Source organism: Tripterygium wilfordii, chromosome 10, assembly GCF_013401445.1.
Source record: "Tripterygium wilfordii isolate XIE 37 chromosome 10, ASM1340144v1, whole genome shotgun sequence".
Taxonomy (NCBI): Eukaryota; Viridiplantae; Streptophyta; class Magnoliopsida; order Celastrales; family Celastraceae; genus Tripterygium; species Tripterygium wilfordii.
Window position 1 is genome coordinate 2,727,591 of NC_052241.1, and position 18,748 is coordinate 2,746,338.

Consider the following 18,748-nt stretch of genomic DNA (forward strand, 5'->3'; position numbering starts at 1 on the left):
GAGAAGAGATGCATGATGAACTTGATAAACTTTAGAACCCAAACAGAACACACAAATGAAGAGAAGAATTAGCAGCAGCTATCACGCAATAGCACAAGACAATCCACAAGACATGAAACCAACCAAGAACCCTCAAATTCATATCATAAAAAGACGCTACACGACTGGAGCTTTGCCCTAGAGAATCACAGACTCCGGAAGGTCCTAGACACAGAGTCGAAGAAATGAAGACAGCCTTCTCTTCGTTTCGATGAGAGTTGAGATGATGACGAATTGACGATGGTGTGGTGAATGGGAACCAAATCAACCAGTCTTGGACCAGACCACCTTAGTGGCATAGTGTCTAGGCTAGTGGGTTTAAGTATATTTACTATTTTTTTTTTAATTTTTTTCACACGGGCTCAAACCCACCATAGCCCAACTGTAGATCCACCCGTGTGCTCACCTCACACAATTATGAACCAAATGCCCCGTTTAGATTACTTGAATATGACATTAGATGTTTCTAAATCCAAGCATACCATATATCTTTTTATCGACTTTCTGAGACAACAAAAATGATTAATTGATTAGGCTGTAGCAATGAAAAATAGGTCACGTTCTAGAAGCACCAGCATTGAGTGGCAATCATGGTTGAGTTATGTTAAGGTATACGTGTATTCCATAGAGTGACAGAGAGTGACTCAATAACCATTTAAACGAAGTTTTGCAGTTCCAACCAACATCTAGCAGTAGCCCACTCGGCAAAGGAAGCTTGAAACTCCAATTCAGTAATGGAACCTCATCAGTCAAAGCAGCCACGTAACTTTTACTCTTTAAAAACGTCGACATGTCGGCTAGCTAACACTCATTTATTTTCACTCATCAAAATTGAATTATTAAAAGACAAATTGACAAGACGAGCCCATGAACACTTACTACTTAATTATTACACACCTGCCTCCAAACACACAGGTGGTCTTGACTCTAACCCTAGCCCTGCATGGCCACCCCATTTATATATGCTTCGCAAAGAAGTCTTCACACCAGTCCAAAACCCTAAACCATTAATTCACCGCCCACCACCAACCACACTCATACCATATTCTGCAAAGCATATTAGAAATCCCAAACCCCATATAACCAATCATATTATCCATTTTGTGTTTGTCGGTTCCGTAAATAGATACATGGGACTCGTACGATTTACCGTCTCATTTAATGATACTTGAGTTTAGAGAAAATGTCTAATTGATAAAATTGGAAAGGGCTTGTACTTGGATTCCTAACAAAGCAATGAGTTCGTTCTAGCATTCACATGATATATAATAAGTTATTAAGTTGCGGACATCCGTACTTGAAAATATATATATATATATATATATATATATATATATATATATATATATATATATAAAATGTCATTTGGGTTTTTATGGAAAAAGAAGAAAACAATTTTACTAAATACGGGGCACGTAAGGATATATACGGGCCTAACTACCTACCAAAATTGTGTGAGGACCACATAATTTTTTTGTGATTAAGTACTTGCACTATTGCGAATGCAAACGTTGCACACGTGGTGCGTGCATAATGTGTTTGGTCAATATATATGTACCCTCTCTATATATATAGACACTCTTTGATTAATACGTAAAGGCTTATATATTTATAAAAAAAATATGACCAAAGTATATTCCACGTGACATGCGTTGAAGTGAAGCCTGGTCATGATAAAAAAAATTTATATATATCTTACAAGCCACGCATAAAATCATGTAATTCATGATCTTGTAATTAGAACAATATATATATATATATATATATATATGCGTTACAATTGGTCCAACTAACTGAACTAATTTGACAACAGATCAGATGGACAGTTATTGTGATTAGAGGGTCGTTGATGTCCTCCCCCTAATAATACTTTCTAACAACTAAACTAAACCCCACCAGCCTGTTTTGTGTGATTTGTTTGCTTTTGTGGGCATTAGTTACAACGTCTATTAATTAAATCTAACCCTTTTGCTTTCTTGCCTTGATGATTCTCTCTAACTTCTCCTTCTAACCAACACTAATTTGGGTGTTTTTTTTTATCGATTACGATTTCATACAAACTTATCATTTGGACATCCGATATTAGCCTAATGACTGACTTACAAAAGTTTTTCATCGACAACAAGATAAGTTACTTGAGCCAAGCCCAAAGTATGGCCACAACGATGACTGGCATTGCTCATGGTGATAATCGAACTTAAAACTGTATAACCTTCTGAGTTCATACGATTTTGGTCTGAGAGAACCAAATAATTATACATAGATATATATTAGTTAACATTATATAATTAATTATGTGTCGGTGGGGTTATTCTTTTCTACCAATTATGATCTCTTTTACTCTTTTGGATTGTTTAATTTACGTAATCATAATACGAAAAATAGAGCACGTCATAGTCTTCTACTTTTGTAGGCTGCCTATACAAGCAATTGGATACTCTATAGACATACATTTGTAGTGGGAACTATGATCATATTGCTTTGCTTGGGAATCTTGATAAAGTGATTGAACTCCCATTTTCCTCCCCCCAAATTGGTAGTGTTGAATTATAAAAAAAAAATTCAATTTGTCCTTAATTCTAAATTTGGCAAGGATAGTATTTCAAGATATTGATGCAATATTACTATTTTGTTACAAGCATACATAGAAAGTGAAATCTAGTATACCTCACACCCCCACCCCATGTTGCAGAAAGACTAGTGTTTTTCTTCTCGTGATTCATGCACAAATATTTTCACAAAAATCAAGTATCTAACAAATACACGAGGTTTTGGGTACTCATTTTCTAACGTCCACGAGGTCATGAATTTTAATGGGGAGGCTGAGAACATCTTCTGAAATGAATATACAGTGCTTTAACATTGGACACTAATCTATACATCGACCGTCGTGACACCCACAAGTCGACCGTATTTCGTCCCAACAAAATTGTATATGTAACAAATCACTATTGATTTAATGCCCCAAGTGCAAACATAACCAAAGTATTTTGACAAAAAAATAAAAAGCCAAAGTATTTTGACTATTGACTTGAACTCACTAGTTTCACATTCAGAGGAAGTAGACTTCAAACTTGACAGAAAACAAACTCCAACCCCTAAAAGCATTGAAATGATACTAAAATTCAACAGTTTTTGGGTGGTTCAACCCACCCGGCCACCCCCCATTCACTTCTATATTTACAAAACAAAGAATCCCAAGTTTGGACATCAAATCTATCCTATCCTCCCCAACCTCTCCAATCCCAACTCTCTCTCTCTCTCTTTCTCTCTCCTCTTCTAACATTCGCACGTGCCAAATAAGCAGCCGAAACAATCAACCCTCACCAATTATTTGACACTTTGCAGCGCTCCCCGTTAAAGGAATTGTCAACCCCCAACCAACCAATAGAACCAACTTACACACCTTCCACAAGGGCAAGCCATATATATATATATATATATAAACACCCACAAAAAAAAAACTACAACTACTCCTACAAAACTACTCTGCTTCAGCTTACCAAAATGGACTGGACTAGATGCCACGCCATCGGCCACGGCTCCACGGCCACCGTCTCCCTCGCCACCTCCAACAATTCTGACGAAGTATTCGCGGTCAAGTCAGTAGAGCTATCCAAATCCGAATTCTTACAAAGAGAGCAGAGAATTCTGTCTTCCATATGCTCTCCTTACATAATTGGCTATAAAGGGTGTGACATTACTGCAGAGCAAAACAGAATTATGTATAATCTGTTCATGGATTACGCTCCCGCCGGCACAATTACCGATCAAATTAAAGCCCACGGAGGCCGCCTCGACGAATCCACGATTGCAGACTACGCGAGGCAGATGTTACTCGGACTGGATTACCTTCATTTGAACGAATTGGTGCATTGTGACATAAAGGGTAGGAACATTTTGGTGACGCAGAGTGGTGTCAAGATTGCGGATTTCGGGTGTGCTAAGCGGGCTAACAACGCAGAGCCTGATTCTGGTCGAATTAGTGGCACGCCAGCGTTTATGGCGCCGGAGGTGGCTCGAGGGGAGGAACAGGGGTTTCCCAGCGATATATGGGCACTTGGGTGCACGATTATAGAAATGGCGACAGGAGGTTCACCGTGGTCCAATGTCGACGACCCGGTATCCGTAATTTACCGAATCGGGTATTCGGATGAATTGCCGGAGTCTCCCTGTTTTCTATCTGAACAAGCAAGGGATTTCTTGGACAAGTGTTTGAGAAGAGATCCGAAAGAGAGATGGACGGCTATTGATCTTCTTAAGCATCCATTTATTGCCGAATCGAAGCAAATTCAAAGATGTAATTCAAATTCAAATTCGCCGACGAGTGTTCTTGACCAAAGCTTCTGGAATTCAAAGGAACCAGAATCAGAGAGTTTGGAAAATCTGGACCGTACAAGCTCAGAACAAGACTGTGCATATGAAAGAATCAGACGGCTATCTCAGATTTCATCTGTGGGACCCATATGGGGTTGTGATGATGGGAGTTGGATGACTATTAGAGGGAATGATAGTGAAGATGCCATTGGAGCCAAGTGTGGCATGATTGGTGATTTTGAATTAGAAGAGCAGGAAAGCAATGTGGGGGGTTATGAGGATTTGTTGGGTTTCTTCGATTACAATGATTGTGATTGTAGGAGAAGCAAGCATGTTTTGGGGTTGCACAAATGTGGTAGAGATAGTGTTGTAATTAGTAATCTCAACGTAAAGAGAGCCACAGAGATACATTGTTGATTCATTCAATGACAACATAGTTGGATTCGTAAATCCGAAAGATCAAATTTTGTTCGAAATTATCTTTTCTTTTTGCCTTCTTGTTGAAGAATTGAGACATCACTCTCAAATTTCACTCAAAACTCTCCCTTCTAGTATAAGCACACAACCCAATCCTAGTACCCTTTCATAGTCAAAGAGAAAGAAATCGTAAGAACAAAAACCAAACTAAAAATAGCTCATTGAAGTATTCCATTCTTATCCAATTTCTACCAAACTTGTAGAACCTTAAAAATACCAAATGTAAAAACCGTGGAGAAAAAATCGGACCATTCGGGTTCTAGAGGGGGTAAAACGGTCTTAATTATGAAATTGATCAACAACATTGCTTTTTGCCTTTTTCAAAGCTTGACCTTGCTTGAAAAAGTTTTGTATTAGATACGCATGGCTTAGGCTTTTGAATTTCTTCTCGATATATTTTATTCCATGTATAAATGTAGTATGACGAAAATAGAAATAAATAAATGTCGGATTGAATTGATCGGGTCATGTAGGAACAAGGTTCAAGTCTATCGATCTATCTATTAGGATGCCTCAGATGCATACATAACTGCACTTTGACTTGACACCTATCGCAATGATAAACGACTCATCTCACCATGACCTTCTCTTGAATTCTCAAAACTTTTGTCGCTCCATCCTCCGCAGGGACAGAGAACCATTTGTTGTCTAGACTTTGCTACCGGAGACTACAGGGAAGTCGAAATAGGAGAATACTCATATAGATGTGCGCTTACTACTTAGATGCTTTAAGCAGTTATCCACTTTGCACTCTTCTCAACTTTTAATTTCTTTTTGAAGTTTTCTAAAGAGGTTACCGATAACGCTTTGGATAAAAAGACGAGTACTAACTAATATTATAGTACATAGAATGGGTTCCAATAATTAAGGCCAAAAGGATGTGCCATTCATGCTCCTCCAAATCTCATCAACAGTGTATATGTTTACAAAGTTTGGTGAGTTGAGATTGAACTAAACGGCACAATAGGCTGTCAATATGGGCAACTCTCTCTCTCCCTAATAATAATATAATGCCGTATTTGTTTGGTATGGCAGGTGAATTTGCGTGCACACACTTGGGGGGTGCCAATCTGGCATTTGTCGGTCATATAATTCTCTGTCCAAGTTTCGTGTTTATCTTTTCTTTCGACTTATTTATGTTAATAGAAAACACTTGTATTATTCGAGTGACGAATCTCTCTAAGATCCAGGCCCGTCTTTAGCATTTTAGAGTCGCTAGACAAGTTAAGAAACTGAGGCCCTCATTTCCTAAAATAATTTTTTTTTTTTTTATAAATATGAAATCTAGCATATCTAATAAATTCAAAATGCAATATAATTAGTTCTTAGATACAAATAAATTATCACCAATATCCAATAAATTAAGAGACTCAAACTTATAAATTTATCATATCAAATGAAACCAAATAACGCTAAACCAAATAACTCATGGGGGAGGGGCCTCACTTGTACGGTTTGGATTTGATTTGTTACCTCAATCAAAGTTATAGGTCAATGAATTACACCTTTTAATTTTTATGTATGTGATGGCGTGTCATTTTGTATTTGGGTTAATGGGTTTGTTTTCTTAAATAGCAATATATTAGGATTTTTTTTTTCAGATTTGGGGGCTTCGCAATTCCTTAGAGTTTACAATTTATATTCAATGGTGAAGAAAAAGACATACAAATTTTAAAAATGAAAAAACAAAAATATAGTGTAATGTGACACATCTCTCAAGCCATTGGATTCCAATTGTAAACTCTACAATTTGAAACTAATTGCGGATCCCCCTAATCCATTTTTTTCTTATATCAATTGACAAGTACACTGTACTGCCTATATACACCTAAAAAGATATATAATTTAATGAAAAGTGAGGCCCCTCCCTCATGAGAGGCCCTAGGCGACTGCCTATCTGGCCTCCCCTTGGAGCCGACTATGCTAAGATCAAATCATATTGTTTTAAATCCACACCCCCATACACATCAATAATATTATTCGCTTTGGATTGTTCGGTTCCCGTAAATACATCGAATCCGCATGACTTTGTTTCCCCTTAGATCCAAATAAGTGGACTAGGTCCAACTTAGTCAAGTTTAGGAAAATATCTTGTTAGTGGTTACGGGTGGGTTTGCTCCTCATAAACAAGGAGTTGCTCCCACATCTTACCGATGTAGGACTTAAGGCCTCACACTTGTGGGCTGGGTTATGCTAAACCCAACAAATGGAGTAGAGGCCATGTTCAACTAGACCGAATTGCTCTGGTATCATGTTGTAAATCCATACCCCCGTACATACCAATAATATTGTCCACTTTGAATTATCCGGTTCTTGTGGATATATCGGGCCCGCACGACTTTGTTTCACACAAACAATATTGTCCAATTCTCGTGGATATATTGGGCCCGCACAACTTTGTTTCACATCAACAATATTATCTGTTTTGGGTTGTCCGATTCCCATGGATATATCGGGTCCGCACGACTTTGTTTTTCCTTAGATCAAAGCAAATGGTCTAGGCCCAACTTACTCAAGCCTAGGAAAATGTCTTGTTAGTGGTTAAGGGTGGGCTTGCTCCATATAAATAAGGAGTTATACATTTGTGGCCATGTGCTAGGTTTTTGCCTAACTTATTCTGTTGTCATATGGACAACTTATGTGCATAAGGGGTTGACGCCGTGAGTTTAAACCCATCTTAGATCTCTAAAAAGTAAGTTTGTATGGTGTCGATTAGGAATACTTAAATACAACAAGCTTAATGAGATAAGCTTCACACGCTTTGTTCTTATTGTAAATTAGACTAAATTTGTGTTTTGATGACCAAAGATACCACGACGACACGACAGGCACAAAAGGTCAAGCTGAGGAATTTGGGAAGAAGAAAAATGGAAGAAATGGTAATATAGCTTGAAATTTCTCCTGAGAGAGGTCCCCCAAATACCTTTTTGCCTAATTTGCAGTCAAATTCTTTATTGCTAACATAATGGTATTTACTTTAAATCATATCGACAGTATGGATGATTTACAGGTAATGGAACTCTTAAATGCGTCCTTCTATGGTGAACGTTTTAATCTTTCTGTCTATAAACATACCCACTTGAAGTATTTATGGTGTTATTCTTTCTGATGACGATGATTAAATTTAGTTAGCAGAATCAAATTTTTAAGGGATAAATGATGTAGGATTGGTCTGAAAGTTGGAGTAAGTACAGGCCAGTATAAATCATTTTTTTTTGCCTTGGTTTGTTGGGCTCGAATTTCTTCAACATTATCATAATTCGATGAAATTTGATTGGTTGATGTGAAACGACGTTTTGAGCAGAACTAGTGGCCAAAACTAACCCCACTATAGTTTTGCGAAATTCCGTTTTTTAGGACTTCTTATTGGTCATTTTCTGTTTTTGGGGTATTTTCATTTTACATTTTATGTCATATTAGGATTGTAGTTAGTCTTAGTGATCATTATTTTCTACTTTATCAAATATATCAAAACTCTAGAGAGGTTTCTCTCAATTTATGATGGATTCCAGTGTTGTTGGTTTTAAATCAAATGTTGGTTTGATTCTTTTGTTGTTCCGCTGCATCAGTAAAACCTTGATTTTGCTGGTCATACCTGTTTTAAATGATGATCATTCTTTGCAGGCCTTGAAAGCTGCTGTCGACCTATATGATTCCCAAGAGGACATTCCCAATCCAAATGACCCCATGATGCCTACTAAGGTGGATGACGACCTTAAACAGCTCTTTCGTGGGGGATTGAATTGCCTGATTGTGTTGGAGAAATTGGGGATAATATTAGTGGAAAATAGATTTAGTAGATATGATGATTCGAGGCATGTTATAATGTTGCTCTTCTTAAGGGTAAATTAACCCCCATCAATTTGGAAGTATATCTGGATACCGGTTAATTTCCTTAACGATACAACAAATATTCCTTTCACTTGCGTTTGTACTATCGAAAGTGAAACCTTAAAAACTTGGAAGAACAAGAATGCGAATCGGAAATTAGATGTTTGTATGGAGCACCAAAATTTCGTGATGCATTTAGAGAGAAGGGTAGAGAAAAAGAGTGAATGCTTGAGATGTCATATTATGAAGGCTTCTCAAGTGCGGGATCTCACACTTTATTTAAAGTGCGGGATCCATCTAACATCATTCACGCGCGGGTCCCATCACATGTGGGGGTCACACTTACAGTAAATGAATGATGTTAGATGGATCCCTCACTTGAGAATTTTTCATCATATTATGTTGTGTCATATGTCTTGGTTGGCAAACCCATGGGTTATATATAGCCAATAATACACCCATTGCATCTCACAACCAGCCGATTGGTCAATTATTTTTATGTCAAAAAAAAATCGACCTTAATGACTGTTTATGACCATGAGTTAGAGTTGATCATGGGCTGGGCTGGGAGGGATTTGAATTTTTTATCCCATGCATCAGACCTGAATCTCTACCCAAGCCCGAGCCGACAAAGAAGTTGGAGCAAATTGGGCTCAAAGCATAGACCCGATTAACCCAAGTTCAGCCCAAAAAAGCGCGGACACAAATTAGCTCTCTGTTAACATGTTGGGCCGGCCCAACCCAGGCCCATTGACACCTCTAGGCTCTTGCTCAACACCTTTACTCGGGCACGCGCTTGTTTGCACTTTTGGGTCATATCTATCCAAAAACTTTCTTATTAGAAGAAGAAAGGTCAATATCAAGCAGATTTGGTGATTTCCTATTAAAAAATCTCAATTTAGTAATTTACCGTTCGCTTAAACATGGAAATAAATCTGGCTCGTCGCCGTTGAATGAGGACAGGGTGGCATCGAACGTTCGAGTTCTTATAATTACTAAACTACCCCCATCCTTCTTAAAGTGGCTTACTGTAAGAGGCCGCCAGCGCCAAACCAGCTCTGAATCCCTAGAAGAGAGAAATAGAAAAGTAAGCGAAAAAGAATACTCAGAATTCGAAACGCAAGTTTATACTTTGCTTCTTGGGCTTCCAATCCTCCATACTCGACTTTCAGAATCAGAGGTCGCCATTAGCTATCTGCTCTGGCTTTGTACGTATACGTTTTCTGATCATCTTATTCTGCCATATTTTTGAAACATTTCTCTCATGTACGTGTATATATTTTGTGATTCTAAGTAGATTGATGTCTACATGTTCATATCGTATCGAAGATGCGGAAATTTCTTTTGTCAGTTCCAGAGATCTTTGAAGCGTTATATAGCATTTAATCTGTTCTTATTATTGTGCTATTTTTATCCTCTGTTTGGTTTCTCAGAAAGTAGAGGAATATTAGATAATAATTCAACGAAAAAAGTTAGAATTCGCATGTGATCGGTGTCGTTGTTGGTTTTGAAAGCACTAGAGTAGTAGATGATTATTGTCGTTCTTTTTCCCCCTAGAAGATTGTCAGTCTGATCAGTGATCACTTATCAGGTAAAGCTACAGAGAAAAACAAGTAATAAGTAATATGATCAAGCGGGGGACATATATTTAGGATTTCCTGGCAGCAAGACTAATCTGTTTAGGTTATTGTGAAGGATCATGTTACCCCAAATTATCCTATCTTCTGAATTATAATATGAATTCCTCTCTTTCTCTCTCTGTCTATCTCCTCCCAAATTGTTCAAATGTCTAACAATATTTCACATATGTATTAGACAGGTCAGCTTAACAAAATGTTTTGGGGAGTCATTCGCCGCAAAGTTGTTCCGGTATTGTATAATAGTATAATCTGGGGTTTTAAACTTTGTATCTATCTAAGCTGTGGCTCAGCCATGTAGTATTCATAGCTTAAATTTTGACCTGTTTTATTTTTATCAATATTCTAAGGTGGTTGGACGGTCAGCGTCAAAGGTTAGGCCTTCAATCAGCGGCCCAGGACGTTACAACACTACACAAAATGAGGTAGTGATGATCCTTTTTTGTTGCTCTTGCATCTTACTAGACATATCAGAGTCCTTTTCTCCATGGCTTTAGGATATCCTCGTAGTTGTGCTCAATTGGCATGTTGTCTAAAAATTTTAGGTTTGCAAGGCAGACTGATTCTAAACCTCATATGTCATTGTGATAAAATATTGTCTAATATTTTAGCCCTCTATCTTTAACCCCCTGGCCATTAGTTGTAGATTACTTCCAATTAAAGAATTGGATTATACAGGAATTTGATTGGGAAACCTATTACGTATTTTGCAGGCTTTGATCTATGGGATCAGCTCTCAACATGTGCAAAGCTTCAATTATGGCAAATTCTTAGGTATTGTTGTAAAGTTCTGATTTATGATTTGCTTTTGTATACTCATTACATTTTTCTTTCTTGATTTTTATAATTTCTTTGATTCAGGAAGTCGTGTTTATTCAAAGCCAGGGAGGTTAGTGAGCTCTTATCTTTATGCTGTATTTGACTATCAAAATTTTCCCCAAAAATACTTGGTCTCATTGTTGTTGATGTTGCTCTATGTTTTCTCCCCTTTTAGAGATCGGGAAATAGGATTTGCTGCTTGCAGTGAGTCTTATGATTTTCTCTCTTTTGTAGAGTTGGGAGGTGCCAATCTCTCCATAATGGAGATTTATCACATTTCTAATGCATGTTTTTCCAATAACTGATGATTGTGGAATGTGGACCTTATACTTTTATTTAACACCGGAAAATAGATAGCTTTCTAGATTTTGCATGTATATGATACTTTACAGTCTACATAGTTTTCTTCTTTAGAGGTTTATGGGAGACCTTTTGTTATCCCCAGGTTTTGAAGTGAATTTGAATATAAAATAGAAACACCAATAGAAAAGGAGGGCGTTTAAAGATGTGAAATTTTGGTACTCAATAGTCAATATCTTATTCTTCTAATTCGTCCTGATCTTTTTGTTTATAGAGACATCAATGTGGTGCTTCAACCAGAGTATTTTATCCGACCAAGTCATAGATCATATTCTTCAGGCAATGGTAAATCACGAGGACTTGCTGATCATATAACTTCATTGTCATTATCCAAGCCTTTATCCTAAAAGTTTGGAGCCAGCTACATGAGTCTATAAGAAAATCAACGGGAATCCACTATGTGTAGTCGTTTCCTCCATTCATTTCTATATGGGATCATACTTTCATCACTCTCATTGAATTTATATCCTATCTTACTACTTCAAGTCAAGTCTTTTTAGGTCTTATCATGTAACTTCACATTATTTTTATCAAATTTAATCTTTATTTTATTGTTTACTGCTAGCTGAAGGAGACTTGGTGGAGGCTGTTGTCCCTTTCATGGGTGAATCTATTACTGATGGCACCATTGCAAAATTCTTGAAAAGTACGTTGTATTTATAGCTGAATTTTCTTTTATTCTTAGTTCTGTTTGAGTGAAAAGGGGTGAGAAAGATTCAGAAGAAAAATGAATATTGTTTCATGGTTTAGCTGGCAAAAAAGTTAAGAGGATGAAAATACCCGCAAAATATCTTCTTATTTTAAAAAAATTTCCCTCCACAACTGGATAGAAAATTCATTGAAATTATAAGATAAAAGGAGGATGTTTTTGTTATCACAAATCATAATCTCAATCGTTTCCTGCAATTTTTTTAAAAAAAATTAGAAAGGTAAGACCTTATGGCCACATTATGTCTTTTTGTATATCCATCTTTCATACTAAACTCATGGGAAACAAGTTTTTTGCCTTTCGATCACTTCCAACACTCCCCAGTTTCATCCCTCATTTCCTCTACTCTTCTATCATTCATACTTAAGTAACTTAATGTACTGATACTTCTTTGAGAGTGTTTCTACATGATATTAGCTTGTTCACAAGTTCAAATGGATATGTATTATCTATTAGGTATGTGGCTCCTGAAACTTGTATATATGGTGCATATTTGTAGATCCTGGTGACAAAGTTGCTGTTGATGAGCCAATTGCGCAGATTGAAACAGACAAGGTATTATTTGTGAGGATAATCACTAAAAATCTGCAATTTCTAATGATTGTAACTTGTTGTGGTGAAAGTGGGCATTCTGAACATTTCTAATGTGCTTCTTCTCTGTCTTCCTCTAGGTGACAATAGACGTGGTTAGTCCTGAAGCTGGCACTATTCAAAAGGTTGGTGCGCAACAACATTAAATTGTCCAGCAATTTGTTACTCTTTTTAATCCTTTATTGTTACAATTTTATTTTAACCTTACTTTTTTCATATCTTTTTCATTTGTCCTGTAACTGGTAGTAGTTTGTAGCCAAGGAAGGTGATAATGTGGAAGCAGGTACCAAGGTTGCTGTAATTTCAAAATCAGGTGAAGGGGCACCACAAGCTGCACCATCGGAAAAATCATCTCCTCCACCTCCTGCAGCAGAGGAGAGTGCAGATAAGAAAATACCTAAAGCAGAATCCTCCCCTGTCAAGAAGGATAGATCACCTTCGGCACCACAGCCTGCAGTTCAAGCCCCTTCACCTCCTAGATCCGCATCGTCAGAACCTCAGCTTCCTCCCAAGGATAGGGAGAGACGAGTAAGTTAGAATGTTGTTTATTCTAGCATATGCAAGGTTCATACTTCATACTTCATAGCCCCTTAATAAGGCTATTTACATCCTTCCTCATTGTAAGGGATAAGGATGTTCTCTTAGGTACAAGTTTGTAATGCTTTTTCTTATTGGAAATGTTTGCAGGTTCCTATGACAAGACTGAGGAAACGAGTGGCAACCCGCTTGAAAGATTCTCAAAATACGTTTGCTCTGCTGACTACATTCAATGAGGTCGATATGTAGGTTCACGTTCACCTTCTCTTCTCTTATTTTGTTGAAGTGTAGCTGGATCAAGTATATCTCAGTGAGGGGTGTTGCGGATTCTTAAAAAAAACAACTTAGACTAACATCTGGCAACTTTTTTGTCACTTGAACTTAGTCCAAATTGGAACTAATCTGGTTAGGATAAGTAGGCATATCTACTAGGTTTGTTTTTAATTAAACAAGAATACAATATTATTCATCATTATTCCCAAACACCCTGTGAAGTCTTGATTCATTTGATGCTGATAGTGTAATGATTCTTTTGGAGGGTATGAGTGATTGTAGTTGACTGAATTAATGTCATATAATGCATTGCCTGAATCGTATCCCCTAGTCATTACCGGTCCAAGCGAAGTCTTGAGTTGAGTGGACGGTTGACGGTCTTTGTCAGTCCCAAATGGAGGAATCTATTGTATTTCGTCCTTTGTTCCCCATAGCAACTGGGGATCAAAAAGCACCAAATTTGATGACTTATTAAAGGAAAGACGAAGTAAGAGCTTGCTGTATTTTAATCCAGAACAAATCTACAAGTTCCTTGAGGAAAAAAAGAAAGTCAAATAAGTAGTGAACAAAATTATAATTGCTTTTAACTTCAACCTCTGTTTCTACGATATTCTTGAAATTACACAGTTGTTTAGCTTGCTTGATTTTATCCTTCACATTACACAAAATGCAGGACCAACCTGATGAAGCTTCGTTCGGATTATAAAGATGCCTTTGTCCAAAAACACGGAGTTAAATTGGGATTTATGTCAGGATTTGTTAAAGTAAGTACTGGTAGTATCTATACAAAGTTCTAGTGCATGTTTATATGATGTGGTGGATTCTTTTAGACTTTCTGAACTTCATGTCACCTTATATTGATGTCATCATTGTTCTTTTATTAGGCTGCTGTAAGTGCACTCCAAAGTCAGCCAGTGGTCAATGCCGTCATTGATGGAGATGATATCATTTATCGAGATTACATTGATATCAGCATTGCTGTTGGCACTGCTAAGGTATGGATATTTGTTCTTTGTTGAACTAATTTAACTATGTCACACTTACGTGGTTTTACATTTATGTAACTCCAGATTTAGTACATTGACAGCATGAATGTTTAAGTTACTTAAGGCACTAATGGATTTAGATATTGTTATCAGTTGCCACAGTACTCAGGTTTTCACGAATGTGATGGTCACTTTTGTCAGTCGTAAGATATGTTAATTAAAAATAAAATGAGAAAAAGGCTTATGAATGAACGCTATTCTTAAGCTGGAGAAAAAGTGGATTAGAAGAATACTACTCTTAAGCAGTGTTTAGAGGATTGAGCTCTCACATGCTCCTGGAACTAACAATTGTACTAATGTATGATTACCTAGTTAGAATTCATGACTACTCAGTTTGAAGGCAAATTTATATGGCTATTGAAGGTCCCAAGTTAACTACTATAGTTTGCATAGGTTATAGCAGTATGCTTCCCCTTCATACAGCCATCTCCTCCATGCAGTGTGGCATTTAGTACAAGGTTTATTTTACATTTTGCCTTAATGCTCCCTGGCAATTTGATGAGTAAATAAAAATTGAAAGTGTTTGACACTGAATCCCTTCCAGGGACTTGTTGTTCCGGTTCTTCGCAATGCCGAAAAAATGAACTTTGCAGAGATAGAGAAGGAGATCAGTACCCTGGGAAAGAAAGCGAATGAAGGTACTATATCCATTGATGATATGGCTGGAGGTACATTCACAATATCCAATGGTGGCGTGTATGGAAGTCTTCTAAGTACGCCAATTATCAACCCCCCACAGGTATTGCTGGCTCTACTCAAACCTCCTCACTTGACTTAGTTGATTGACATGATGTTGAACAATATAAAATTTTATCAAAATTTTATTTGCAGTCAGCTATCCTTGGAATGCACTCTATAGTGACACGTCCAATGGTTGTGGGAGGCGATATAGTCCCCAGGCCAATGATGTACATTGCGCTAACATATGATCATCGGCTGATTGATGGAAGAGAGGCCGTCTTTTTCTTGCGCCGCATCAAAGATGTTGTGGAGGACCCACGAAGGCTTCTTCTTGACGTGTGAAGAAAGCTCTGCTGATAGAATGAATTGCAGCTTTGCATGAGATTCAGGATACTTTTATTGAATAAACTTTTCAGATGTCGAAATTTTGTAGGCATAATGTGTCTTATTAATCTGAAAGCTAAGAAAATTGTTCGAATTTCAAACAAAGAGGCTCTTTTGCATCGCGTCTCGAAGGATTTGGGTTGAGCTGATGCTTGGATTTGTTTTTGGTTGCTGAAATGGTGAACCAGTAAGCCCATGGGCCCTAGAATGGGCTTTTGTTTATTGGTTTTTAACGCTTTTGTTATATAATTTCATTTGGTGAAGTGATATCAAGCAGATTTATTAAGGAAAAAAAATCCTAAATTACGATCGTATAAAGTGGTCGCGGAACCATCTCTAGAAACTAGAAAAATCAGCTAAAATGGGAAACAACAAAAACTTGTATGCGATATTAGCTTGCCCAATAAGAATGAACGCTAAAGAAGATTAATCATACTAAACGATATATGTTATTTGGTGGGTGTTCTTATTGTTAGCGTTTATAAATTCGTAGGCCATTAATGTGTTGCTAGGTATAACTGTTATTCCTTAGAAATATAATATGTTAGCAAAGATGACATCAGATTGACTTATTTTATTGTTTTAATTTATTATTATGGAATGAAATTTTGGGATTTAAAACCTTTATAAAACAAGTAACGAAATGACTTTAGTTTGCATAAATTTGAATTTTCTTGACAAATTAGGAAAATTTATGTGAAAATTAAATTTTGATCTTGCAATTAGAAGAATTCATCCTTAGATTGAATATAAATGACCCAATTAAATGATTTATTGTTGACTATTGAGTATTGAGGTCCTTGTTAACTCGGCCACATGTGATTTAAGTGCTGGTGGACTAGTAACATACTAACATAATTATGCTTATTTTACCTCAAAACAAAATAAAATGAATTAATGATTCACAAAAATCATTTTAAAAAAAGATACAATATTATAAATTATTATCAAAATACAATTTCAGTTAATTATTTTGAATAACCACGAAATCCACACTTGAAGCAGCTAAGGTCACGATTAATGTCACAAAGATTGTGTTTAGCGAAAAAAAATTCACTTTCAATGGCCACCACCTCCGCTGCCAGATCCAGTTCCAGCTCCAACGCCAGTGCCGGACCCGGTACCTACTCCTATGCCAATCCCAATCCCGATCCCGATTCCTCCACCATGACCACCACCTACACCTGCACCACTTCCAAGTCCTCCGCCAGAACCACCTCCTACTCCCCCTCCTGCGCCAAATCCTCCCCCATGACCAGACCCTCCACCAATACCACCCCCTCCGCCTCCTCCAGCTCCTCCTCCACCTCCGATGCCTCCACCAGCTCCACCACCTACACCCCCACCTGCACCAAATCCACCTCCATGACCTGATCCCCCACCTGCACCACCACCACCTCCACCCCCACCCCCTCCCCCACCACCACCAACTCCTCCGGCACCACCACCTACGCCACCACCAGCTCCAAAGCCTCCACCATGGCCTGAACCACCACCACCACCTCCCCCTCCACCTCCACCTCCACCTCCACCTCCACCAGCACCTAAACCTCCACCAGTACCACCACCTACACCTCCACCAGCTCCAAAACCTCCACCGTGACCTGAACCACCACCCACACCCCCTCCACCACCCCCTCCAAGACCTCCTCCACCACCAACTCCTCCTCCAGCTCCTCCTCCAACTCCTCCACCAGCTCCGAATCCGCCTCCGCTTCCTGCACCTCCACCAACCCCACCACCTCCTCCTGCTCCACCACCACCTCCTAATCCCCCTCCTCCACCTGCGCCACCTCCTAATCCCCCTCCTCCACCCGCTCCACCACCAATTCCTCCTCCAGCTCCGCCACCACCTCCTAATCCCCCTCCTCCACCTGCGCCACCACCAATACCTCCTCCAGCTCCGCCACCACCTCCTAATCCCCCTCCTCCACCTGCGCCACCACCAATACCTCCTCCAGCTCCACCACCACCACCGAAACCACCACCACCTCCTAGTCCTCCTCCACGTCCACCAGGCCCTCGACCACCAAACCCACGGCCACGACAGCGTCGTCCCCATTGACAATGGCCGTCATAATCACGGTATCTGGTTTTGTCAATTTTTTCATCACCAAGACTGATTGCACAAAGATGGAGGACAATAAACAGAACAATTGCGAGCCATTTTTGAGAGACACCCATTGTCTATCAGCTTTGTTGCTGTTTGATCTTGTTTGCTTAAGGCTGTCCAGTCCTTATATAATATAATGTGAAACTATGAATTGAACCAGGCAATCATGCATTGCTCTACTAGACAGCCATTAATACGTACAGTTTCATTGCTGCGACTACGCGCTGGAACCGTTGGGGAAGTGGCGGGAAATTTAATGCCAAAAACTAAGTCAACGATGGCTTTAGATCCCATGCCAAGCTGTGTTAGTTATAATCTATCTACGGAGGTATAGCTTAGTTGGTTTTATTTCTGAACTTAAGTCAGATGATTGTTTTGGACCTTTTCGTATGCGGTTAAGGAGAGTTTGAACCAATTAGAAGTATTTTCCTGGATTTTTCTAATCATTTCCTGATAAAGTTAGGAGTTCCATTTCACTTGCATGAGTTTTGACCCCCAATTTTATCTGTCGTCGGTCAAAGTTTACGCCTTCTTAGCTATTCGAAAGTTGGATGGTTCCTTGCTACCAAAAACAAGTGTTTGTTAGGACCACTAAGTATTCTGTTTACCCTACTATTGCTCAAGCATAAAATTTTTTTATTTTGATAATCCCTCAAGCATATACTTTGCCCAGTCCAATTCCATAAAATCATCAACTTAATGTGTAATCAAAATATTCTTGGACCTGATCTGATGGTTCCTACCTATTGATTTATACTTTTTTTGGGAACAAATTGGTTGCCGGAAGGCATGAAAGCCATACCTTCTGTGTAATAACTTGGACAACTATGTCGACACTCCTACCCCAAGCATACTTACTCTGCTCTGCAGTAATTAGTTGCATTCAATATATATAGCTACTGCCTGTGGACTCCTATATATGGTGACTTTATTA

At 38.4% G+C, this 18,748-nt stretch overlaps 3 protein-coding genes across 4 annotated transcripts; 2 read left to right on the top strand and 1 right to left on the bottom strand.

The window, feature by feature from the left end:
- The first annotated feature begins 2,808 nt into the window (after positions 1–2,808).
- LOC120007826 (mitogen-activated protein kinase kinase kinase 18-like) lies at positions 2,809–4,908 on the top strand. Its single transcript, XM_038858287.1, has one exon. It carries the CDS (start codon positions 3,547–3,549, stop codon positions 4,771–4,773), a length of 1,227 nt encoding a protein of 408 aa, XP_038714215.1. The 5' UTR covers positions 2,809–3,546; the 3' UTR covers positions 4,774–4,908.
- A 4,783-nt stretch (positions 4,909–9,691) lies between these two features.
- On the top strand, positions 9,692–15,964 carry LOC120007825 (dihydrolipoyllysine-residue succinyltransferase component of 2-oxoglutarate dehydrogenase complex 2, mitochondrial-like). 2 transcript variants are annotated; one of them, XM_038858286.1, is made up of 15 exons: positions 9,692–9,872; positions 10,480–10,533; positions 10,652–10,726; positions 11,015–11,075; positions 11,163–11,190; positions 11,695–11,765; positions 12,046–12,126; positions 12,689–12,744; positions 12,861–12,905; positions 13,030–13,308; positions 13,468–13,562; positions 14,264–14,354; positions 14,475–14,585; positions 15,181–15,375; positions 15,468–15,964. In XM_038858286.1, the coding sequence occupies exons 2-15, from the start codon at positions 10,498–10,500 to the stop codon at positions 15,657–15,659; spliced, it is 1,416 nt and encodes a 471-aa protein (XP_038714214.1). In that variant the 5' UTR covers positions 9,692–9,872; positions 10,480–10,497; the 3' UTR covers positions 15,660–15,964. The 2 variants fall into 2 exon arrangements, with proteins under 2 accessions (XP_038714214.1, XP_038714213.1); XM_038858285.1 differs by having other exon boundaries at positions 10,484–10,533.
- Positions 15,965–16,760: 796 nt separating this feature from the next.
- On the bottom strand, positions 16,761–17,885 carry LOC120007227 (glycine-rich cell wall structural protein 1-like). The gene is made up of 2 exons (XM_038857435.1): positions 17,222–17,885; positions 16,761–17,083 (listed from the first exon to the last, which is right to left on the bottom strand). Exons 1-2 carry the CDS (start codon positions 17,883–17,885, stop codon positions 16,761–16,763), a joined length of 987 nt encoding a protein of 328 aa, XP_038713363.1.
- Positions 17,886–18,748: the final 863 nt, after the last annotated feature.

Coding starts and splice junctions, on each gene's coding strand:
- LOC120007826 (XM_038858287.1), top strand. CDS start 3,547: ATGGACTGGACTAGATGCCACGCCATCGGCCACGGCTCCACGGCCACC.
- LOC120007227 (XM_038857435.1), bottom strand. CDS start 17,885: ATGGGTGTCTCTCAAAAATGGCTCGCAATTGTTCTGTTTATTGTCCTC. Junction 17,084..17,221: donor TGGTGGAGGTGGAGGTGGAG/GTGGAGGTGGAG, acceptor GTGGTGGTGCAG/GTGGGGGATCAGGTCATGGA.
- LOC120007825 (XM_038858286.1), top strand. CDS start 10,498: ATGTTTTGGGGAGTCATTCGCCGCAAAGTTGTTCCG. Junction 14,586..15,180: donor TTGCTGTTGGCACTGCTAAG/GTATGGATATTT, acceptor AATCCCTTCCAG/GGACTTGTTGTTCCGGTTCT. Junction 15,376..15,467: donor CAATTATCAACCCCCCACAG/GTATTGCTGGCT, acceptor TTTTATTTGCAG/TCAGCTATCCTTGGAATGCA.